Here is a 24,458-nt window from a genome sequence, read left to right as displayed (position 1 = left end):
CCGGCCCGGGCTCCTTCAATATTTGCCTTTGGGTTTGCCAACGTTTCCTCCCCTCCGATAACAGCGGAGCCGCAGCACGTAGGGGAGGGAGAAGCGCCGGGCTCGGTTAATTATTAGCGAGCATGCAAATTCCCCCTCCACGAGATAACAATAAACAGCACGATTTCGGAGAGATAAACAGGGCTTTAAATTTCCAGCAGCCTTTACTGGTGTAAAAATAAGCGCCCCTTATTTATTTAGCTCCTTTGAGAAACCACATCAGTCCCCAAACACAGTCTTTTACTGTCAAGCTACAGTAGAAGCCTTTATACACAGCAAAGATACTGACAGCTACCCCTAGCACAACCATCTTTTATTCATGCTCATAATATAAACTGTATTGCCTCGGAAACAAAAGGATTTAACTCGCTGCTGGCCGGGTGCTCGGGGAGGGAGAGGTCGGTGCCCGCGGGGCCATCGGGGTCCCTTGGTCACCGCCAGCCCCTGGGGACGGCCACGGGTGCCGGGGGCGAAGCCTGGCCCAGCCCCTGCCGCCCGCTGGGGACGTGGCCACGAAAAACAGAAGGGCAAAAGAGGAGGGGGAAATTGAGGTTAAACGCCTGCTGCGGGAGGAGAAAGCGCCCGGACGCCCCGGCAGGCACCCGGCTCGCTCTGCTCCAGCGCATCCAGGGCGAAAAAAACGCGAGGGAATCCAACCGAGCCCTCCAAACCCAGGGCTTTTGGGCAAAGCCTCCCGGCTCTGCTGCATCCCATCCTTCCTTCAAATAAGCAGGCAAAGCAGCGGTTACAAGAGTGGTTCGTATTTAATAATGCAATTTATATTCCACTCTCAACATAAACTATTGTAAAGGCACACTAATGTAAAAATACATCTGGCTTGTCAATAGTTTATCTTCTGGATCTGCATCTAAATCCCTGGGCATTCTTGACTTATGGCTGCACCAGTGTCTAATGAATAAAAAGGTGCAAATTATAGGCCTTGCTTTAATGCTCATCATAAAATTAGATGATAGTTGCAAAAGCTGCATTCTCCTGCCCACAGTGCAGCAATGGTAAGCTATAAATAAAGTGTATTTAATGTATCCCAGCGCTGCGCAGAGCCAGGAAACAGTATGTTACTGCACAGCCTTCAATGGATCCGCCACAAGTTCAATGAAGTGATAACTGATCCATCATGTGAATTTATGTTAACTGTCTGCTCACAAAGTCACGGCCTCAACACTGTAAATAGCCTCCAATCCTTCTAGCATGGCCTGCCTGCCAATAAAACTGTCACCGGCGGGCTTGTAGCAGGCACCTTAGGACAGTGGAAACAAACCATTAACTTCTTGGGTTTCGGCTCGGCTGCCCGGCCGTTTGTCCGGCTGCCGTGGCCGTGAGGGGGGCCACACGTGTCCCACATCCCCGCTCTGCTCCACCCCGGCCCCCCAGCTTGTCTGATTTTGGGGGTTGCTTCCACCACGGGGGCTGTTTGGGGATGCGAGGATGAATGCGCGACGGTCGGCACCCGTGCAGCACCGTCCTGCACCGCCCTGGGGGAGGGCTGCTGGTGATCCCACTCCCAATAAACCCTCCCGGGGGCCCAGACTTGGGCACGGTGAAGTCTCGGGGTGACAAATCCTTGGGGTGACAAACCCTCGAGGTGACAAACCCTCAGGGCACCTCGCCGTGCCAGCTCCAGCCGTCCCGCTGCCGGCTGCCAACCGCACTGTGCATGGGGCAGCCGTCCTCTCCAGCAAGCCCCTGGGCTGGCACCCAGTGTGGGGACAGCCCCAGGCCATAAGGGAGATGTCCCCAACAAGTAGGTGTCCCCAACCAAGAAGGAGATGTCCCCAGCGAGGAGATGTCCCCAGAAAAGGAGACATCCCCAGCCAGATGTCCCCATCGAGGAGATGTCCCCATGGAGGAGATGTCCCCACCCAACCTTTGCCCCCCCAAGGCTGATGGTGACCCCAGTCCCAGCCAGGCAGAGGGGACATTCCCATCCCATCTCCTGGCACGGCACCGAGGGGCACCCCCAGATCCTGGAGAGCCTGGGGGGGACCCGCGGAGCTGGCGGAAAGCAGCGCGTGCCATTTCCTGGCTCTCATTAACGCGGTGCTGAGCAGCCCCTAATAATAGCAACAGTAAATTCTCCTAACCAATTCGGGTCCATTTCTATAAATAATGTAGAATCTTTTTATTTACTGACAGGTTGTAAAAGTATCAGTGAGAATAATGTGAAATCAGGCGCTGCTGAATAATTCATGGCCGCGGCTCCGCGCTCCCCTTCCCCGCGCTCCCCTGGCCCCGGCGTTTACACGCCAGCACCTTGCGCCCGGGTTATCTCATAAAAACCAGGACTAACGACCTGGCACTAATTCTTTATCAATTGGGACTTTTACGGCTGCGGAGGGGGGGGGGGGGAGAGAAAAAATAGAAGGAAATAAAAATAACCCTGGGCGCACCCTATAAAAAATGCATGGGGCCGCGCGCTCGCCTCCGCACGGCGCCGCTCGGCCCCGGAGCTGCGCCTGCGTCTCGTCCCCGGCCCCATCCCTGTCCCCGTGCACCTTCTACCAGCAATTCCTGCTGTGCCACAGCCTCTCCAAAATTTGGCATCTCTGAGCACCGCCCAGGAGGACGCAGGACCCATGGAGCTAGCAGGATGCTCGCCGTCCCCGTGCCACCCGTGGGGCCGGCAGGATGCTCGCCATCCCCTCGCCACCTTTGGGGCTGGTAGGATGCTTGCTGTCCCCTCACCACCCTTGGGGCCACTGGTGCCACCTCGTGATGCCATTAGGGCTTTGCTAAGCCCTGTGACAACCCCATCCATCGTCCCTCACAGCCCCCATCCCTCGCTCCTCCTCGCCCGGCGGTGAGGGCGGCGGCGGTGGCGGCCCCCCCCCTTACAAAGCTCCCCCTCCCCAGAACAATACCTGCCCGCGCTGTTTTGATGTGCGGCACAAAGCCGGGAGAGCTTTCCGTGTAACACGATAAAAGCAAGTCCCCAGCCAGCACAATTATTTGATAATTCTCCCTTAACACCCATCAAATTAAAGCAATGTCCAAGGGCTGCCTGAAGTGGCACTGATAGGTATTAAACTTTAATGAGATTTAATGGCACTGCCCTACTTTTTAAGCGCTTGGGCCTACATTTATGAACATTTAATTTCCCGGGCCCTGACCTCTTTTTCTCCGCCGGCGGCCCCCCCGTGCACGCAGCCACAGCTGGTTTGTGTTAGCGCTGCCGGGCCGGCCCCGACCCCGGCATCTCGGAGAGAGCGGGGGCAGACGCCGAGATAAATCTCCGGGCGCTCGGGGGCGAGCTGGCGGCTCCAGCCCAGACGGGGCGGCGAGGAGAGGGGAGCCCGGGGGGCACGGGCAGATGCGATCCACCGGCAGCGAGAGCGGCCTCGTTTGTGGGATAACTTCATTAATTTGCTCTCGGCACGGCGTTACACCACAGGTCGGGGTGGCTGCTTGGCCCTCGCCCTGCTGCTTGATTGCATTTCAGGGCCTCCGCTTGGTTTAAGGTCCCCACTGCAAACCCGCGGCATGGGGCCAAATCTGGACGCTTTGCCCCCAAATATCCCCAGGACCCACCGAGTCCACGCCTGCTGCTCCAGTTGGTTGCTGCCCTCTAGTGTGTACAGGACGGGCCAGCCCCCGCTGGCACTTGTCCCCATCCCCTGATGCCCCCCGGGGTCACCTGGTGGTCCCCAAAACTGTGGGGGCGCGAGGTTGGTGCCGGTGAGCGCCGAGCATCGCCTCTTGCACCCGCAGCACGGCTCGGAGCAAAAAAGGGGCAGACGCCGTGACACCCCCAAACCCAGGGACACCCTCTGGAGGCTGAAAGCAGGCACCAGGGCCAGAGTGCTTCGAGCATTCCCCAGGGATGGGGAAACTGAGGCACGCTGCCCCATCTGCGGCCCCAAACCCTCCCCACACCCCCAGCACCGAGAGCAGGGATCCCGTCTGCAGGAATGCACGGGCAGGGCAATAAAAGGGAGCGTTATCAAGTCCCAGCAGAGCCAAAAGCCCGCGCCGAGCCGGGGAGGAGAGCAGAAGGGAGGGCGAGGAGGAGGAGAAAAAAAAAAAAAAAAAAAAAAGAAAAAAAAAAAAAAAAAAGAAAAACCAACCCACCCTTAACCCCGAGATCACTTATCATTCAGGCTGCATCACGCATCTTGAAAGTGCAGACACAAAAATGTAATGTCATAACATTCGCAGTTCAATAACCTTTGCTTCACGAGACGGCTTGAACTGTCAGAGGAGCTGGAAGGTAAATATTTCAGCGCACAGGCACTGAATGCAAAGGCGTGGGGAAGGGGGGAGCTGGCCGAGGGGGGCTGGGGGGGCGCGGGCGGCCTCGGCTTTCCCATCTCGCCTCGACACGTTAAAATATCCCCCGCCGTAAATCCCGGCCGGCGCTGGGGAAAGGCCGCGGCGGGGATAAAATACGAGCAGATATAAAGGCAGACACCTTTATTGTTCCGCAAAGTCTTCCAACAAGTGATGAATCCACGGCTTGACCCCAGCCCAGCGCCTTCCTAACGCCGCCCAAACAAAGCCGGGGCCGGGAGCCGGCGCTGCACCGGGGCGCGAAGCTGCGGTCCCCAAAGGGGGGGACACCCGTGGGGGACAGGCAGAGGTTGGATGCGATGCCTCAGCCACCCGCTGGCCAAAAGAACCAAAATTCCCTCCCTGGGAGCCGAAAGGAGCCTTGGCCCTTCCACCCAGCAGGCTGCAGGGCGCCAGTTCCCCGCAATTGGGGTCAGCAGCGCCGGCGGGTTAATGGGGACGGCGACGTTTTGGCTGCTCCCCCAGCGGGGGGGTCACTGGTTGTGGGGCGATCAGACCCACTGGGGGCTCTGGAGAGCTTTCAGGGCGAGCAGAGAGGATCCACACCCCATAAAACCCCCGGGAGGATCCACGACCCACAAACCAGGAGCTGCCGGTGCGCCCCACGTGCCGCCCGCCCCAAACCCTAAATTCGGGCTGGGCGCCACCGGCCTGACCCGCAGCGGTGCCGCTACGCCCCGGGGGAGGCGGAGAGGAGCGGGGTGGGGGGGGGGGGGGACGACGAGGAACAGTTAAACAGCCTCCACCCCCACGGGGCGTGCGGCAACAGGCACGGCGCGCCCTCCCCAAAAACACCTGCTATAAGGCCGCGCTGGCACGGGGCGCGCGCCCGGGGCGGGAGGGAGGGAGGAGAGGCGGCGAGGAGAGCGCGCCAGGGCCCGCAGCAAGAAGCGGCATGTCTGCTGCTTGGCAGCACAACAGAGAGCAGGTGACAAGCACGCCGGCGTGCGCTTTATTACAGGAAGCGAGCGCACAAGCATCTGACTGCGCTCTCCCTCCCTCTCTCTCTCTCTTTCTCTCCCCCCCCCCCCCCAGGCTGTGGTTAACTCTCCCGGCCCCGGCGGTGCGCGCGCGCCCCCGTTTTCGCGCAGCCCCGCCACGTGCAGAGCTCCCTGGGCTCGCCGCAGCTCCTTTTTGACGGGGTGGCACGATTTGGTGATGCCGTAAATATCGGGGGCCGGGCAGGCGGAACGGTTTGGTGCCCTCCGGGGTGGCTGCGGAGGGGTGGCACCCCGATGGCACCCCGGCGCGCACCCCGATGGGGTTCACGGGGCACCTCCTTCTCCTCCAAGCTCCTCGCCCCCCTCCCTCCAGTTTTTGGGGCACGGATCCCCCTCGGCTCCTCCATCTGCCAGGCTGAAGCACGCCGGGCACGGCCCCAGCTCGCCGCCCACGGCGCCTGCTGCACCTCGCCTGCGTTCCTCCTGCTGGCGGCGGCTTCCCGGGGAGCGGGGACGTGTCCAAGGGCGAGGAGGAGCTCGGCCCCAGGAAGCTGCCGGCTGTCACCCGCACGCCGGCTCCGGGCGCGCTGCTCCCTCCCTTTGCCACCCATCTGTCCCCATCCCCAGCACCCGAGGCCACCCAACACCGAGGTGCCACCCAGGCGGCGGCGGCGCGGCGCTGCTCCGGGGCCGAGCGGATCCCCGCGGAGGAAAAACACACACCCAAACAGCTCCCCCTCTGCAAACACTCCCCCAGACAACAAAAAAACGAGCTGGCGCTGCCTCCCACCTCCCCCCCCCCCACCCTGCACCCGCTCCTCTGACACAGCAATTAGAGGCAGGCATTAATATTTAAATATCGCCAGCTCTGGAGAAGGGAAAATAATCAAATCAAATCGCTGCCGCGCCGCCCCAGCGAGCTCTCCGTGCTGGAGACACGAAGGCGCCCGGGGGAGCGCGGCCCCCGCCTCGCCTGGGCACCTGGGGACACGAGCAGCCCCCGGGGGGTGGCAGGATGGGGGGGTGTGGGGGCACAGGGGGGGGCTCCTGGGGTTGTGGAGAGGGATTTGGGGCACTGAGAGCAAAAGGATGGCGGGGAGAGGGCCGGAGGCGCGCTCCTGGTGCTCACCCCGATGGTCTCAGCCTGCCCCCGCTGCATGGGATCGGGGTGGGGGGCGAGCTGCCGCGCTGTGCCACCCACCCCACAGGGGCCATGGGGACACGGGGGGGGCAAAGCAGCGGTGCCACCAGGAGAAACCCCTTTCTGGACGGGGTCAGCGTGGGCAAGGAGGTGGCAGCAGGCTGTGGCGATGCTCCCAAAGCTCGCTGCCAGCCCCAAAACCCTTCCCAGCACGGCAAGGCTGCGGGGTGCCGGGGACGGGGGGGCATGGCAGCCTGGTTCCCCCCCCCGTGGAGACACCGGCACGGCCCCGCCGGTGCTAAGAGGCTGTGGCGGAGCAGCAAAGAGGATTTAGTGCTAAAGGCGAGGGGCTTTAGCGGCAATAACTTTCCCTCCTCTTGACTTAAATGGATTTCCAACTTCAAAAAGGAGCCAGGGGGCAGGCTGCCAAGCAGCGGGGCCGCGGCGGCCGCCCAAGGGCCGACCCCGTGGGCGTTGTGGGGGCCGAGGGGGGGGCGTGAGCAGAGCCGGGGACAACGGCCGAGGCAGATGAGGGGAGGCAGATAAGGGAGCGGGGTGGGAGGGGGGTGGTTGGTGGCAAGGGGGGGGGGGGCCGTGTCGCAGGAGGCCCCGCGATAAGGCGCCCGCGTTATCGGCGCGGGAGCAACGGGGGCGCTTCCTCCCGCTGCAACCGCCTGCGTTTCGGGTGCCGGGATGGCAAAGGGGGGGGGCTGCAGGGAGCTGAGAGGCCCCCACACCCCCGTCACCGTCACCGCAGGCCCCCCCCCCACCCCCCGGGCTGAGCAGCGAGGGAAGCCAGGGCACGGAAAGTGCTATTTCAAGGGCAATCCCCTTGGCAGCCTTCCCGGAGCGGTCACACCGAACCACGCGCGCTCGCGCCCTGCCAAGCTTTGTCCCCGCGGCCCCCCCCGACCCCTGGCCTCGCTGCCCTTCGCCCCCCCCTCCGGCACCTCTGGCCAACCCCAAAGCTGCCCCGTGACCCCCCCAGGGCACGCGGTTCCCCTCCCCTCCTCCCCGGGACACCCACAGCTGGGGCTTGGGGACAGGAGTTGGGGACGGGAGCGTGACCCCCGGCACGGTGCTCCCCACCCCGAAGCGCCCCGTTGCGCCCAGCACACCCCAACCAGCCACAGCCAGCGTGGGTGGGGACCCCCCCACCCCAAAATAAAGCCCCCCCAGGACCCCCAGCCCTCCTCCTGCTGCAGCACCCGCTTCCTTGCCCGACCCCACTCTGGTGCCACAGAGGGCCTGGGGGCCTGGAGAAGGAGCAAGGAGAGGGGAGATTTAAAACACCCCCCCAACCCCTTGCTCCAGAGCTGCCCCCCGAAACCTGCAGCCCCACGCAGGGCCGCGAGCGTGTCAGGAAGCGATAAAAACGTCCTGCTGCCGCCGCCGAGCTGCGCGTCCCGCGGCACCCTGCCCGTCTCCCCCCCCAACCCTCCCCGAGACGGCGGGAGCCCTGGCCCCCCGCCAAAGCCACTGTCTCCACTGTAATTCTCCCTGCCCCGGAGCCAGCACACACACACACACACACACACACACGCACACGCATGCACACACGCTCCCCTCGTTGCAAAAGGCCTGGGTGTGCACGCTCGTGCACGCTCCCACCGGTGCGCACACGCGGCTGCGCCCCCCTGGGTGCGCGGCCCCCCCAGCAGCGCTCAGCACACGCCACCCGGAGCTGCGAGCGTGCCCTCAGGGCTCAAAATGCTCGCACACGCGTGTGCACGCACACCCCAAACACCCCCCTTGCGCTGCACGGGAGCCTCACACCCCAGCTGGCCCAGCGTGGCCGTGCCAAACCCCCCTCCCCAAACCCGGCACCTCCCCGCAAGGTTAGGCAAACACTGCCGGGCTCACACACACGCACGCACACACACACCCCATGCACACGCACACGCACGCGGCCTCGCGCACGCCTGCCTCGCACGCAGCCGGCCCCGCGGGGGCACACCCACAAACCACACAGGCTCACCCATCTGCTCGGCCGGCGCGCAGGCGCGCGGGCGCTCGCAGGAAGAGGCGCCGCTGCCTTCCCGCTGCCTTTTCCCTCCATTAACTCCTCCGCAGCTCCCGCCCGGCTACCCCGACGCCCCCCTCCAAGCACCCCCTCGGCACCCTCCGACCGCTGGGGAGCCTCCGCCGCGCTTGGCTGGAGGAGGAGGAGGAGGAGAGGAGGAAGAGGAAGGCCAGGCACTCGCTCTGCTGCACCCAGGAGGTGCAGCGGGTGCTCTCCAGAGGACGGGGAGCTGGCACCCACCTCGGGTGCTGGCACCCACCGCGGCCTCGCCATGCAAAGCAGGAGCAGGGACGGGGCAGGGCACCCAGGTGCCGAAGCGCCCAGGTTATTAGGGAGCCGGCGAGGCGACCCGCCGGGCCCCGGGGCGAAGGGCAAGGCAGGGCTGGAAGAGCGAGGCTGGAGCCGAGCAGATAAACACGCCGGGAGACGATTAGCCCGGGAGATGGGCGAGACTGGGAGGCCGTGACCTCACCCCGCGGAAAGGGCGACGCAGCGCACGTTAGCCGGGCTCCCCCCCCGGCACGGAGAGGGCAGAAAAAGGCTCCCGGAGGTGGCCGGGGACGTTTGGGGACGGTGGTAAGGCACGGGCTGCCCGCTGCCCCGTGGGGAAACCGAGGCCCAGCCCTACAACGAGGGGGGGAGAGTGCCAAGAGCAGGGCACGGAGCCGTGCCAAGGTCACTGCCAGAGGCTGGTGGCACCCCCAGGGTAACCCCAGCACCCTGACACCGGCGCAGCGGGGGTGGCCTCTTGTGTCCTCACCTTGGGGACAAAAATCCCCTTGTCCCCCCCCACAAGGACCCGGTGACCCACCAAGAGCCAGGCAGCACCCACCGGGTGCCACGACCCCGTGCGCCCCCCTTGGGGCGCAGCAGGCGGGTCACCGAGGGGGGGCACCCCCCAATTGTCACCCCCACACCTTGCCCCCCCCCAGCACCCCTCCTGCTTGGAGAGGGGGGGCTCGGAGAGGCCGGGGGCACCCACCCCACCCCAGTGCTGTTATGGGGTGAAGGGGTCGGGGGGCGTAAAACGGACCGCGGGGAGGGGGCAACAGAGCTCGGGGGCACCCGGGGGGGTCCCGGGGGGGGGCGCACGGGGGCGCAGCACTCACCCAGCGGCCGCGCCGTCCACCGGGGGCCGCGCTCGTCCATGGATGGGCACGGAGCGCTGCGCGCAGAGGGATGGGGAGGGGACGGGGGGGGACCGGGAGGCGCCGGAGCGGGGCCCGGCAGGGCGAAAGGGAGCGGAGAGGAGCCGTGCCGAGCCGTGCCGAGCCGAGCCGTGCCGTGCCTTCCCCCGCCGCTTCCTGCTTCCCTCGGCGCCCGCCCGCCGCCCCGGGAGCGCACGGCTGGAGCGTGACTCACCGGGGGCCGGGCCGGGCAGGGCAGCGCCCCGCGGGGGGGCGGCCCCGGCTGGCACCTTCCCGAGGGGGGAGGACCCGAGGGGAGCTGGGGTCAACCCCCCCCCGCGCCCCCCTTGGAAAAGCTGGGGGGTTGGGGGGGGAGGTGGGGATGGGGAGGGACCTCTCCAAGGGGATTGAGGGACCCCCCCCTCACCTCCCCAAGGGGATTGGGGTGCCAAGGGGGGGCTGTATGATGGCAGAGCGGGGAAAGGGGGGTGGGGGGGTTGGGGGGAAATGGGGGGCAGCCGTTGGTTTGCGTGGGGTGAGGAGCTGGGTGCTGACCCCATACCCAGCATCAGTGGGGAGGGGGGGGCAAAGGATAGGGGCAGCAGGGCCACCGCCTCCACCCCCACCCCAAATGGGGTCTTCCCCCCCCCTCCCCACATGCTGGGACCTCCATCTAAGCCCAGGGCACGGGTGGGATCCCCTCCTGGTTGGGGAGGACCCCACGGAGGTGCCACCGCACGCACCCAGGGCTGGCACCAGCGCAGACCCCACAGGGGCGGGCGCGGGGCTGGCACCACCTCGGGGTGCTGTTTGTGAGGATGCTGGCACCCAGCCCGCTCTGTGCACCCCAAAAACCCCTTGCACAGGGCGCAGGAAGGGGGACCCAGCAGCCAGCACCCTCCCTGGGGATGGGAAGGCGGTGGCCACCCCCGTGCCACCCCAACCACAACTCCACGGGGCTCTGCCCGCACGCTGGTGACCGAGGGGCTCGGAGAGCCCCCAAAAATGAGCTGTGTGGCCAGCGAGGGAAACCGCCGGTCCTTAACAGGCAGCACGAGTCCTCGGGGAAGGTCGAGGTCCTGCCGAGCCTGTCCGGCGTGCGGGGCAGCCCGCGAGGCTCCGGAGAGGAATTTGGGCCCAGTGCTGCCGGCCATGAACTTGCAGCTCTCCGGGAGGAGATGCAGAGACCACAGCAGGGGCGGCTTCACAGCGGGGAAAAACAACCCCTGAAATACTGGGGGGGGCAGACCCGGGCTGCTGTGCACCCAGCCCGAGTGCCCCCAAACCCTAAAAGAGGGGCTGGAGGGCAGCATCCAGCCACAACCCCTCCAAAACCACAGCACCCCCCTGCCCATGGTGCCCCCCTGCCCGTGGTGCCCACCCTGCCCGTGACGCCCCCACCTCCCCCAGCCCCACCATTCCTCCCCCCCCCCCTCCTTTTTTTCCCCATTCTATTTTAAATTTTCATGGCATTCTTTCTCCAGGATCCGGAGGAACAAATGCCCTTATCAGCAATTCTCACAAGGTATAAAGAGCCACTTTTATCTCGCTGCCTTTACTAATCTAGAGTGAGCCAATGCCTGTTAATTTTTTTTAATTTTCCTAGTGAATGGGTTTATGGCTTTGTCAGCATCTCCACGCTCACGCACACACACGTCCCCGCGCACGGTGCCGCACGCCTGCACCTGGAGCTGGCCTGGATGGGGGCGACGCCCGAGCCCCCTCAGCATTTCCCGCTGTCAGCCCCCCCTTTCCCAGCTCTCCGGACTCTGCCAGACCCGAACCCGAATTCCTGAGGCTGAAATGTGCCACGCTGGGGTGCCTCCACGAGCCGGCTTTCCAAAACTAGTGCTGGAGCTTTGGCCGGTTCCAACGATGAAATACGGGGTGTGTATATTCCAAAATAATAATAATAATAATAATAAAAAAGGCAAGAAACCCCCCAGCATCTCCCCGAGAAGCCTCCAGGATCACAGTGCTGAAAAATCCCGGTGACAGGAGGAGCTGGCTCCCCAAAACCCTGCCTGTACCTGGCCAAGTGAGCGCCCGCTGGAAAACGTGTTCCAAAGCAATAACGAAATGATTTCAGGCTCGTTAAAGTCTGGCAGCCCGATTCACCCAAACCTCAGCCGGCACAAAGCAAGCCCCATCCTGGGCCCAGCACCCGACCGAGCCCCCTCTAGCTGCCTCCATGACTGGGCAAAAAGCAGCTTTCTGCCCCAAAACCATGCAGGGAAGAGCTGGAAGGGGAAGGGAGCTAAGGGGACGCAAAGAGAGGAGTGGGTGGCCGTGGCAGAGCAGGTCCCACGTCCCCGGGGGGCTGTCACCTGCCCCCCGCATGGGGCTGAAGGCTTGGGCTCTGCGCTCTTTGCCGGTGGCAGCGGGAGGGGACGGCAGCGCTGACAGAGGTGACAAGTGTGGCTCTGCTTTTGCAACCACAAAGGAGTTTCATCGGTGCTGGAAAGCCCCGGGTGTCACACGAGGCCAGCCGGCCCCTCCCCGGCAAGCTCCGGGTTGTGCCAGCATCTGGCCGGCTGGGCCGCCTGGGGACACGGCGGTGGCACCTTGGGGACACCCCGGGGTCCCCAAAGCTGTGCCAGCCCCAGGGGACGCGGTGCCGGCGGCTCAGCCACGGCTGCCTGAGGATTCCCGTGCCCAGATGTCACCGGCACCCGCTCCGAGCTGCCTGGGGGACACGAGGGGGGCGGCTCGCCCCCGTCCCCGAGGGGCAGGCAGGGCGGGCGCAGGCTGCCCACACGCCGAGCCCGGGGCTGGGAACGCCAGCACCCGGCCGCGGCGCGCAGATGAGATGTGGCAGGCGTGTAACAAGCCATTAGTCACTGTCACCTTTGCCCGGCAGCCACTGGCAGGGTAATAAATCCAGCGCTGACTCCGGCAGGCCCGTTCCAGGCCACAGCTCCCAGCCTGCCTGCGCACCGGGCTGTGAGCAGCTTGCAAATGCAGCCTGCCCCCCCCCTCTCCCCTCGGTCCCCCCCTCCCTCGGGGACGCAGCGCACGGGCTGCCGCACGGCTGAGTCTGCCCACGGCGCCCCAGCGCCCAGCCCTGCCCTTCTTGGGGGCCGGAGGGGGGCACAAAACCCTCCCGTGCGCCCCGGGGGGGTGGCACTGCCTGCCTTGGCTCCCTGCCCGCTGCACCTTGCGGTGCCCGGCTGTCCCCAGCGCAGCGCCAGGAGCTGGCATTGGCAGCTGCTGCTGGATCAAAGCAGCCTGGCACGGCACGGCACGGCACGGCACGGCGTGGCACGGCACGGCACGGTGTGGCACAGCACGGCATGGCACGGCACGGCGCGCCTGCCGGGAAGGGCTGGCAAACCAGCCGGTCCTGGGAGGCGGCAGGCGGGAAGCAGGCGTGCTGTGATGCCTCTCCCAAAAATGCTGCCGCTCCTGACGGACGAGGCGGCCGAGTCCTGGGAGCTGCGGCCCGGCCCAGCCCCTGGGCTTCTCCCTCTTCCCCCCAGCTCGGCCCCCAACGGGGCCTGCCCAACGCTGCGGCTCCCCGCGGCGCCCGTGGCCTGACTCACGGCCCTGGGGACGGCGGGCAGGGCACCGGGGTCACCTCCCCAAAATTTCAGTGCCTTTCGGCGCCCCATCCCCAAAACCTCCTCGTGGCGAGGGGGCTCGGGGACCCCCTCGTGCCCCGCAGCACCTACTTGTAGCTCCGGCGTCCGCACCCTCTGCATCCAAAGCCGTCCTCTGGCTGCGCTCAGGGCCGGGATCCGGGGCTGCGCCTGGGCTCTCCTTGGTGCCCAGCAGCCGGTGCCGGGGCTCGGCGGTGGCAGGCTTGGCGACGGGCGTCTCGAGGGAAGGGGGGGCCGCCTGGAAGAAAAGCAGGACACGGCTCAGCGCTGGGGGCACGGCCACGGGGCCACGGGGACGCAGAGGGCCACGGGGGCCACGGGGCCAGGGGATGCTTTTGTTTTCCTGGCGGCAGATGCACGTGGCCGGCGCGGGGAGCCGCGCGCCGCGGGGCTACAGCTGGAGACAAGGAAAAGGCTTCGAGGGGGAGGGCAGAGGGAGGGCCGGGGGGGGGCCATGAATCAAAGCCGGCGTCCCCTCTGCCGGCGAGCAGCAGCTGGCCGGGAAGGCTGCTACCGATTACTCAAGCGGCCGGTGTTTACCCGGGATCAACAACTCCCCCTCGCCTTTCCTGCTGGGAGAGGCGGCAGCGGGCTGCGGGGAGGCCACCGCGCCGCCAACGGTGGGGACGGGGTTTTCACACCCCCAGCGCCCTCGCTCCCTGCCAAAGTGGCTTTCGCAGCCCTGAAAATAAACATTCAAAAAAAATAATAAAATAAAATAAAAGGAGATCTGTTGCTTTTTGCTCGCTCCGGGGCCGTGAGCGGGGTTTGCTGCTCGCGCCCGGCGACCCCCGTGGCTCCCGGCAAAACATCCCCGAGGTGCTGCATCCACACTGGGCAGCAATCCTACAGCTCCTGGCACGGCAGGACACGGGGCACGGTGCTCCACCGGGGTGGGTGACATCCCCTCCTGCCCCACAGCACCCGGTTTTGGGACCAGAGGTGCAGGTGGTGGGGATTTTACGTCGATCCCGTTGTTGGTTTTGTCTTTTTTTCTTTTTTTTTTTTTTTTTTTTCTCAGGATTAGTCCTATAAACCCGGAGAGCCTAAGTGAGATGGATGGCACATGAATTTTGCTGGGAAGCCCTTAGCCTCAACAAGCCACACATGTGAGCAGACATATAAATTTACCGCTTGCTTCCTGGAAAGGTTTAATTTATGGGATCCATATGGCAGCGCCGCGCAGCCGCCAGCGCCCGACGCCTCCCGCGAGCCCTCGAGTGGCACCGTGCGCTGGCTCCAACTGGCGCCGTGCCACCGCCTGCCCCGGGATGCTCCTTCCCTTCCCGAGGATTAATAGAAAGAGGCTCTTGAAACGAGCAGGGGACAAGCCCAGGGAGCAGTCCCCACCCCGAAAGAGCTGAGAGCGGTGCCAGGAGCCCCCCGAGTGCTGCCCTGCGCGAGGGAGATGTGCCCGGGGAAAAAAAACAGGCGAAGCCCCGGATCCCCGGGGGTGCAGCCGCAGCAATCCCCTACCTGTGGGCAAGGGAGAGGGCTGAGGCACTCTTTGATACCTAGAGGAACTAATCATTAATTAACATTAATCATCCCCGGTCATGCGTCACAGCAGCGTTGAGCAACGGGGGAGCAGCAGCCGGGGCGAGGTGGGGAGGGGGATTTGGGGGACACGGGTGCATCCTGCTCCCCGGGGAGCCCCGAGCCCCTCTCTTTTCCTACCAGGAGATGCCAAGATGCAAACCCACCTTTTGGGACGGGTGCTGCCTGCCCAAAAGGCACCCGGGACCCCCCCTCTATCGGTGTCTGCACCCCCCGGGACCCCCCAGGGAGCAGCCGGAGCCCCGGGCAAGAGGCGGCGCGGAGCACGAGCCTCCTCCTCGCTTGGGCTTCACCCCGCGCTATCTGTCAGCAAATCATCCCCGGCTCCCCAGATAAGGAATAATTGATGCAAAGAAGCCATCTGTTTGCGAACATGGAATATCTGCTCAATTAGGAGGGATCTGTCCGCCCAGATAAAGCCGCCCAGCAGCCCCTCTCGGAGGGGGGCCTCCTCCCTGGCCGTGTCCTCAAAGTCTCGCTCCCAATTAAGAGGCCAGCGGGCTGATTTGGGGGCTCGGCCGCTCAGCAGCACCCCGAGGTGCTTGGGCAGAGGTGAGGGGGTCCGGGTGGGCAGAGGGGTGAAGCAAAACCTCCCTGAGGCAGGAGGGGAGCCTGAGACAGCCCCGCTGGGGACCCGGTCGTGGCCCCAGGCAGGGTTCACGTCCATGGAGAGGTGACACCAAAGTGACACCGAGCAATTGCAGCCCTGCCCCTGCCAGGCATGCCCAGGGGATACGGAGGAAGGCGTCGTGGTGATTCTGTGGGTGATAAAAGGTGGGGAGAAAAGCCTCAGAGCAGAGCCGGCGAGGATGGCACCCACGGGGAGCTCCCCCCGACACCGCCGTGCCACTTCTGCCACCAGATCTCCACCCGCAGAACCTCTCTGCAAACAACAGGGAGACCTGGAGCCGGGTCACAACACGGCCTCGGGGAGGGGATAAGGAGAGGCAAGGGCAGGGAGCAGCAATCCCTGCATCCGTCCTTCCCCGTGCCCTGGCCGAGGGCGCATTCCTCCTGCGCCCGTCACCGGCCCAAATACCTGCGGCACCGCACGGCTCTGGGGACGGTGGTGACGGAGAGGGGAAGCAAAGGGCTCGCACCACAGCTCGGGGGTGCCAGCGCTGCAAAAACAGCACTGCAAAGGGGGTGAGCGCAGGGGCAGCACGCAGCCCACGCCGCTGTGCCGTGGGGATGCCGGAGCCGTGCTGCTTCCCAGCCCCAGGAGGGCCGTGGCGCCGCAGGGCTGCTGTGGGGCGAGCGATTTGCCGCGTGCCGTGACGCAGCCGCGCGCTTCCTGTGCCTTCGGGACACCAGAAAGCGCGGCTTCCCCGTTCCACTTCCCCTGAGCTTCACCTGCTGCTGGGGCGGGTGGCTGGGCGCAGCCGTGACGCCTCCCACGGGGCTCCCCGGCACCGCCAGGTCCCCCCCAGGCACCCAAAATCTGGCTGGCACCAACCACCCCGGAGCTCGGCGAGCCCCGGCATGGGCGCAGCAGCACCCGCGGTGCCTTTTGGCACCGGGCACCAAACCTTGCACCCAAAACCCTGCAAGCAAGGACGCCCGAGCACTGCATGGGCGCGGAGGGGGCCTCATCCTGAGCCTGCAGGGGATGCTGAGGGCTGGGTGCAGGAGGAGGAGGCTCGGCGTGGAGAGGGAGCGGTGCCGCAGGCAGCTCCAAGCCGCAGCGCCAGGCTTGCGGGGCGCAAACCGCCCCCGAGCCCCCCGCATCCCCGCAGCCATCCTCCCCCCGCCACCACCGCCGCCGCCGCCGCCGTGCGAGGAGGCTGCACTAAAAATAAAAAGGCATTTGGAGTGTTTACGGCTGAAGTGAGCAGGCTCCCCCCCGGCTCCCTTTGTCGGCGGAGCCGCCGAGCCCTCCAGCTCACGCTGGGGCTTTATCGCTGCAAGCCGGCAGCCTCCCAGCGCAATTACTGCCGCCCTCAGCGCAGCCCCAGCCACTTGTTAGGCCAGACGGTTTCAGCTGCTCTTCCCTCCAGGAAGTCGCCGCCTCCCTCCTCCTCCTGAGGCCTGAAAAGCCGAGGATTTTCCCCAAAAAGCGGGCTGAGCCTCAAGATGCCCCCCTCCCGCTGTGGCTCAGCGCCGGCACGGCCCCGCTGCGCTCTCCGGGGACCCTGTGGGGGGACCGGAGCCCGGTGCTGAGCGCCCAGCGCCGTGTTTAAAGTTTCCCAGCCGTGTTTGCTCGCCGAAAGTTGGAACCTGCAATTACCGCCGCGCTAACCCGTAATTAAAAAAAGGGGAAAGGAATAAAAAAAAAAAAAAAAAAAAAAAGAAAGAAAAAAAAAAAAAAAAAGAAACAAAAGGCGCCAGAAGGAGACGCCGGCGACGTTAACCCTTCCCCAGGTGGGGACGTGCCCAACCCAGGTGGTCCCCGGCAGCGATGGGATGCAGGGGGTGATGCTGAGCATCACCAGCACCCCCCTGATCCCCCCCCCCCGTTTTATGGCACGGCGGTGCCAGCGGGCAGCCTGCAGCACAGCACGGTGCCCGCGTGGGCACGGCCGGGGCCCATTTGTCACGGGGGGGGCTGTGGTTAGCACCGAGCCCTCCAGCAGCGCCAGCGGGACGCCGGGGCGTGATCCCACACAATATATTCATGCCCCGGGGGGGCCACGCTCATCCCCACCTGCACGGGAAGGGACAGGGGACAGAGGGACACCAGTGCCACACTGGTGGCACCCAAGGAACCCGCCCTGACCCCATCCCGAACCCCGGCACGGCCGTGCCCCCATCCCAAGGACCCCCATCCCTTTGCTGTCCCCCTCCCGTGTGTCCCCCCCCCTGGTGACATGATGTCACCCGCCGTAGCCACAGCGCCCGTGACAGCTCGCTAACGAGCTGCAGGCAGCAATTTGGGTTATATATAGCCCCCGAGTGACTGCGGCTAATTGCTCCCGCGCGCACCGGCCCCGCAGCGGGCTCCGGGTACCGGGAAGAAGGACGCGGCACCAGCACGTGCTCAGCACCCCCATACCACCCCCAAAAAGGGCTCAGCACCAAGAGCTGAGCACCCCGAGGTCGGGGGGGTGCCGGCATCACCCCAACCCTCTCCAACCCCGAGTGGCACGGGAGGCAGAGCTATTTGTGCCCGGCCCTAAGCGGCTTTCCCTAAAGCCACCGTCCCAACCTGTCCCAACCGGGGGCCCTAAGGAGCTTTGATCCCCCTCCTTACGGGGTTGGAAGCGAGGGGCGCAGCGCCCAGCCCCGCTCAGCACCCCGGGGCTGCAGCCAGCTGCTCCGGCAGCCCCTAAAAGCGCGATGGAGAGCCCGGTGTGCGCGCGTGTGTGCGTTTGGGGGGGGGGGTCCCCTTTGTGGCAGCCCCCGTCCCCTCGCAGCAGCTGCCAGGCGGGGTGGCGGGCGCGCAGATGCGGCCGGCGGGGCGGGAGGCAGCCGCCGGCGGGGAGAGGAGGGGAGGGGAGGGGAGGGGAGCAGCGGCCCAAATTGTTTGCCAGCTTCCTCGAGGCGGCACAATGGAGGCCGCGCAGGCGGATCCGGGGTCAGGGGTGAGCCCGGCAATAAGTGGTTTATGCCTTTTGTGAAGAGGCTGAACTGACAGCTCGGCGGATTAACAAAGACGTCCTCTGTTCCCGGGCAGGTCATGTGGAAAGCACTGAGACGACCCCTGTCACTTCTTTTTTTTTTTTTTTTTTTTTTCCTCCCTTTTTTTTTTTTTTTTTTTTTTTTTTGGCGAGAGCAGACGTTTGTGAGCGAGCGAGCGGGGAGGTGATGGAGAGGGGGAGGTAAGGGGAGGGCGCAGCCGCTCGCTCCCGGGTTTCCTCGAGCCCCTGCTCCCGTTTGGTGGCAGGGCACGAGGGGTGCTGCCCCCCCGGTGCACAGAGCCCACTCCCCGCACCCCAGGGTGGCCGGGCAGGATGGGACCCCAAGGCAGGGGCAGATCCCCAATCCCTGTCCCAGGATGGGGACACAGCTCCGATGTCTGCCAGGCTGGGAAATGTCCCCTCCGCCCTGCTCACAGGGAAACTGAGGCAGGGGAAGGTGTGGGCACCCCAGCCCCGCACGGAGATGTGATGCTGAGCTGGCTGTGCGCACCACCGACCCTATTAAATCCACCAAGGTGCTCTCCCAGCCATCATTAGGCTCCAGAGTAAACAGGTGAGAAAGATCCACCCGCCCTGGATGGATCAGGGACCCTCCCAGCCTCAGCTGTCCCCAGAGGTCCCACCTCAGGACCTGCTGTGTCCCCGTGCTCCCCATCCTCCTCGCGGGGACGCGGCGGCACCGAGCTCACCCACCTCCAGCCCAGGAGCCTCGGGCAGGCTGCGGCCACCGTCCTGTCCCTGTGGGGCTCCCTGCCCCGCTAAATACCTGCCCGGGCTGCCCAAAAAGGGGCTTTTCAGCCTGGAAAATCCCACCCGCCCCACGGCGGCTCAGGTTCTCGGGGCATTCCCAAAAGGCCAAATCCCACGGCACCCGGGCAGGGCGCAGCAGTGAAACCACCCCAGGCATCCCAGGGGACGAGAGGGCCCTGGGTAACCGGGTCCAGCACCCCAAAAACACCCAGCTGGCCCTCATTAGGGTGCCCAGCACGAAGCCATCACCACCCAATGGGGCAGCCCACAAGTCACGGCTTTTGGGGTTTTGGGACACAAATTGGGACACCAGTGGGGACACCAGGGGCCCTCTCTATGCCACCAAGTCCTGGGGGGGGACACATGGGCAGGGCAGGATGCCCTTAGCTCAGGGTGCAATTAAATGCAGCCCTGAGAGCAAATCCAGCCCCGAGAGCAAATCCAACCCCCCCAGCCCCGCCAGGGTGCCCCCAGCACCCCCCCAGCACCCCCCCAGGATGCTGGAGGCAGGCAGTGCCCGGGGCACAGGGGGTTTGTAGGGTCACCAAGGGTGCCCCAGTGTTTGGGGAGAGCTGGGCTGAGCGACACACAGGGACAGGAGGGTCACAGGGCAGGGAGGAGGGATACTGGGGGGGGGGTTACACCCCAAAAACCAGGTGGGGAGGATGGAGGAAACTCAGGGGTTTGGTCCTGCCGGGGTGCATGGGGGCCAGCGCAGCGTGCCGATGAATGGCACCGGGTTACAGGTCCCTGCTCGGGGCAGCGAGGAAGAGAGCCAAGGAGGCTCCCTGCCTCCCAGCCCCCTCCCGCCACAGAATTTATGGCCAGGGCTCTGCGAGGGGCTGAGTAATTAGCGGTGGGAGGGAAACGGCTGAATCAGCACCCGGCTATCAGCACCGAGGGGACGGGGCTGGAGGAGGAGGGACAGCGTGGTCCCGAGCTGGGGAGGGGACACGGGGCTGCCAGCAGCTCCACGGAGGTGCAGAGGGGTCAGGGGCGCACGGGGGGCTCTGGGTGACCCGGCAGAGCTTGGGTCATGATCCTATGATCCTCCAGGACCGGCTGGAGGGATGCCCGCAGAGGGATGCTGCAGCCCCGGGAGGGATGCTCGAGGCTCCCAGGGGCAGCTGCGGGATGGGGGCGGCTGCCGGCGCTGCGCCGGGGTCGGGAGCAGGAGCAGCAGCGCCGATTTTCCCCTCCCCGCTGTCTGCCTGCGCCTGCTGCCGCCTGCTTTTACGAGGGCCATTTCCAAGAGGTCGCTGGAAATAGATTTTGATCACCCCGTGATAAATAGCAGCCCAGGCGGCAGGAGAGGCGGGCGGCCGGGCACCCGCTCCCGGCCCCGCACGGCCCCGTCCTCATCCCCATCCTTTCGGGCAGCGCCAGGGCCCCGGCCCCATCCATCTCCCGGGGGGCACGGGCGAGCAGAGGGAGCCGCCCCATTAGCCCCGTGCACCATTAGGCGCTTAAAAAGCCGTAGGAAGGAGCCGAGCCATTAGCTGGCAAGCGAGCCGGGAGGGGAAGGACACGTGGGCAGCCAGGGAACGGGGCACCTCGCCGCCCTACACGCTGCGGGGCGCACGGTGAGCCCCCCGGGGGTGATGCCCGCGCCTCCAAAACCTCCGAAATTCATGGGGAGGGGGAAGCAGGGTGGAAAACCAGGGGCTTTCAGCGCTGACGCGTCGCTCGCGCAGGGATGAAGCCACCGGGTGCCTCCCCAGGGGGACTTTTGGCCGCGCCGCAGCCCCTCCGAGCTCCCCCCAAGGCTCTCTGCTTTTAGGGTCGGGGCGCTGCGAACTCGTGACAGCCGTGGCAGCGGCCCCGGGTGCTGCCGCACGCATCCTGCCATCCGGCCGAGGCTGCAGGGCTGGCGGGGGGCCGGCAGCCAAGCGGTGCCCGCAAGCAGCTGCCTCTGGCAAAGGGCACGGGGACGGGCAGGGGGCCAAAGCCAGCCCCGCAGCCCGGCCACACACAGCGCCGGAGCCTGCCGCACCCCCTGGGGGCGAACAATCGCCCCTTTCACCAAGCAGCCGGCACCCGGGGGGGGGGGCTGATCCGAAAAGAGCCCCGCGGGGACGTGGCAGCGGGTCCCGGGGTGTCCTCGCCGCGAGGGATCGCCGAGAACCCAAGGGGGAAGCGCGGGGCTCGGGCTGGGGCGGTGCCGGCACGGAGAGGCAAAGAGCAACCCTCGCCTGCGGGCAGAGCGAGCGGCAGCGCCAAGAATCCTGTTTTCTCCCCGTTTTGGGCACCGGCTGCCTCCTGCCCCGCTGCCTCAGTTTCCCCCTCTGCGCCCTCAGCACCCAGGGGTGCGCAGAGGGGGTGCTGGAAGGACTCCCCCTGTGGGAAGGTGGCCTCGGAGCTGGGCTGCTGCTTGCAACACGCGTTGCAAAACCATTTCCTGGGAGCCCTGGAGTCCTGCTTGGCAAGCGGGGAGGGACTGAGGGAAACGGGGGGGGCTTTGGATGGGGACGGACCCCCGCGAGCCAGCGGCCACCTGCCGCGAGCGGCTGCACAGCCCCTCCTCTGCTCCAGCCGCCCAGCTGGAGGCAAACCAGCTCCTGCAGGCGTGCAGAGACAGCGAGCAGGGACACGGGGGCTGCTCGGGATCGGGCAGGACACGGGGAGCCAGCAGGGGTGCCCCCACCCCGCTCCCAGACCCCATCCCACCACCGCACCCCCTGGGGATGCGCCCGGGCCCCTCCGTGCCGTGCCGTGGTGGTGCGCCCCGGCCGTGAAAGGGGGGGTTTGTTCCCACCACGCTCCTCCACCACCCCCCGGAGCTGGCCCCCGCCACCTCCTCGTGGCTCCCAGCACGGAGGAGCCGGCGTGGAGCCAGCTCGCCCTGGCAGGGCCACCTCCCCCTGGCAGGGCCACCTCCCCGGCGGTCGCGGTGACCTCACGTAGCGCCGCCTGCGTGCGCCCGGAGCTTGGCTCCCGGCGGCTGAGGCCAGCCCGTGGTTTGGCAAGCTCAGCACCCCCCCGGCCACGCCGGCACCCACAGGCAGCACCGAGGGGCCGCGGGGCCGCCCGCACAGCCCGGGCTGCCAAGGATCCTTCCTCTGGCACTGCCGGGGCCACCCAGCCTTGAGCATCCCCTGGGGACCCGGCTGCTCCCACCTCGGTGCTGAGCGCGCCTGGCCGAGCGCCCGGAGGGGACAGGAGGGAAGTTTCTTCCCCCCAAACACCCTCAAAATTAAAAATAAAAAGGGTTTTGCACTGCACAGGGAGCCTGCCAAACACACCCAGCCCCTGCGCCTGCCTCCCGAGCGCAATTTCCCCCAAAAAGCCAGACCCAAACCCCCACCCCTTGCCCTGCCAAACCCACCCTGCCCTGCCCAGCACCGCGGGCGCACCCTGGGAGGCAGCAGCCGGGCCTGCCCGCGTGCCCCAGCACCATTTTGCTGCTCCTTTCCTTTTTTTTTTGATAAATAATTAAAAAAAATCGCCCGACGCGCCGGCAGCACTTTGCAAACTTCGCAGCGAGTTGCGCGGGGCCCTGCCAAGCGGGGTGCCCGCAGCGGGGTGGGGACACGTGGGGGCTCCATCGCCGTGCCCCCCCCGTGGGCTCGCACCCAGCAGGGGGGTGGGCACGGGAACCCACGTCCCTACACCCCCCCTGGAGCTGGGGCCCCCCCGGTGCATCAGTGGGCGCGCAACAAGTCCTGGAGGGGCTGCGTCCCTCCATCCCCAGCACGGATCCTCAGCGAGGGGGGGGCACGGAGCCCCCCCAAAACCCCTGGGGAGGGTTGGGGGGTGCCTGCCCGGCACCTACCTGCGTGGCAGAGCCCGGCGGGGCGCGGGGACGAGCGGTGACCCCCAGGCAGCCCCGCTGGAGGCAGCAGAGCGGGGAGGAGGCGCGGCGGCGGCACGGGCGCACGGCAAATCTGGAGCTGCCGGCGAGAGCCGGGCTTGGGAGGGAGGTGTGGGGGGGGAAAGGGGGCGAGGGGGGGGGCAGGGAAAATTAATAAGCAACAAAAAGGCACTTACCCCCCCTCCCCGCATCGCCTCCCCCCCCCCGCCCCGGGGGGCTCGCCAAGGTGCCTCTGGGGTGGCTGCGGGGTGGCGCTGGGGAGGACGAGGGGGGGGGGAGAAATAAAAGGGGGGGGGGGATCAAAGGCTGGCGGGGGGGGGGTCTGGGCAGCAAACGCTGCCTGCCACAACAAAGAGCCAGACACAACAAAAGCAGCATATGGCCAGAGCCGCGCGGGGCTGTAAATTAAACATAAAGGGAAGATTAGATAATTAATGAGCGCTCCCGGGCCGGCCGCGCGGGGAGGGGGCTGCCTGCGGCATGGGGAGGGGGTGGGGGGGGGGAGAACCCCGAGCCCCGGCCAAGAGGGGGGGGGTCCCGGGGGGCACCTGTTGGGAGGGGAGGCTGGGTCCTGGCTGCAGCCTCGCCAGCTGCTCCGGGTGCAGCCTAAGAGGATTAGCGGGGGCTGCCAGACCCGAACCTGGTGGGATGGGGCTGGGGGCGTCCAAAAGAGCCCCCCCCCCACGTCCCAGCTCCGTGCCGCGGCTCTGGGGTGCTGCCCGGACCCGGGGGGGCTCAAGGAGCATCCTCCTGAATCGGGGTGGGGGCACGTGGCCACGCATGGAGCCGGCAGACGGGGGGCTCAGCCTGTGCCCCCTCCCCAAAAAATGGAGCTGATGTGGCAGGAGGGGAAACTGAGGCAGGCAGGAGGTGGCCCCCGTGCCAATACTGTATGGAGATGTATGAGGGCACGGTGTCCGACCTCACAACCCTCTGCAAGGATTTTCCTGTTATTTTCCCCCCCCACTCCCCAAAACACCCCAAAAAGGCGCCCTGCCGGGTGCAGGATGGCCCCACAGCTCCTCGCCAAAGCCACCGCCGGGTCCCAGCCCTAAATCCCCCAAAAAGAGCCCACCCCGACACTGAGCAGAGCCTGGAGGGGGGGTCCCCAGGGAGCCCAGTGACCCCGGGGCCATCACCCCAGTGTCCCCAGCAAGGAGGGGGTGCTGGAAGGGGCTGCCCGAGACGCAGGCGGGCTCGGCCCCAGCCGGGGGAAGGAGTTAATCCCATTATTGGCAGGCTCACAGATGGCGGCCGCAGCGATTCCCCTGCTTAGCAGATTGAGCAGATAACGCGGGAGGCAGGGACGCAGGCGAGGGGGGGACGCTCCCCCCCCAAAAAAAAAACCCAGACACACAGGGCACAGAGGGGGCAATAAACAGCCCCCCAGCACGCACCACTGGGGGGGACACGGTGCCAGCAGGGCGCACAGGACGAGGCAAAACCGAGGACAAAAAGGCAAGGGGGGGGCACACGGGGACCTGCGCCTCGTCCCCGTGCCCAGAGAGCCACCCCGCTCCTAACCCCATGGATATGGGGCCGGGGGGGGGGTCAGCAGTGAGGTCCCTGTTTACCCAGTGCGGGGAT

At 66.0% G+C, this 24,458-nt stretch overlaps 1 protein-coding gene and 1 long non-coding RNA gene across 6 annotated transcripts in view; one reads left to right on the top strand and one right to left on the bottom strand.

Annotated features, from left to right (window-relative positions):
• Positions 1-24,458, bottom strand: part of GSE1 (Gse1 coiled-coil protein) — a gene marked incomplete at its 5' end in the record, with an annotated part of 94,101 nt that overhangs the window by 49,891 nt on the left and 19,752 nt on the right. For 3 of the 4 annotated variants that reach the window (XM_084533200.1, XM_084533201.1, XM_084533202.1), the window contains one exon: positions 13,248-13,413. In XM_084533200.1, the coding sequence (XP_084389326.1) occupies positions 13,248-13,413 (166 nt within the window). Of the gene's footprint in view, positions 1-9,558; positions 9,755-13,247; positions 13,414-24,458 lie in introns of those variants that run through there. The other variant, XM_084533204.1, reaches the window with a different exon arrangement.
• On the top strand, positions 4,118-11,525 carry LOC311443218. 2 transcript variants are annotated; one of them, XR_014697127.1, is made up of 2 exons: positions 4,118-4,264; positions 11,061-11,525. It is a non-coding gene; the product is annotated as an uncharacterized lncRNA (long non-coding RNA). The 2 variants fall into 2 exon arrangements; XR_014697128.1 differs by lacking the exon at positions 4,118-4,264 and adding an exon at positions 7,893-9,025.

This window comes from Aythya ferina (genome assembly GCF_964211825.1).
Source record: "Aythya ferina genome assembly, chromosome: 12".
Classification (NCBI taxonomy): Eukaryota; Metazoa; Chordata; class Aves; order Anseriformes; family Anatidae; genus Aythya; species Aythya ferina.
This window is presented reverse-complemented; position numbering and strand designations above follow the sequence as displayed.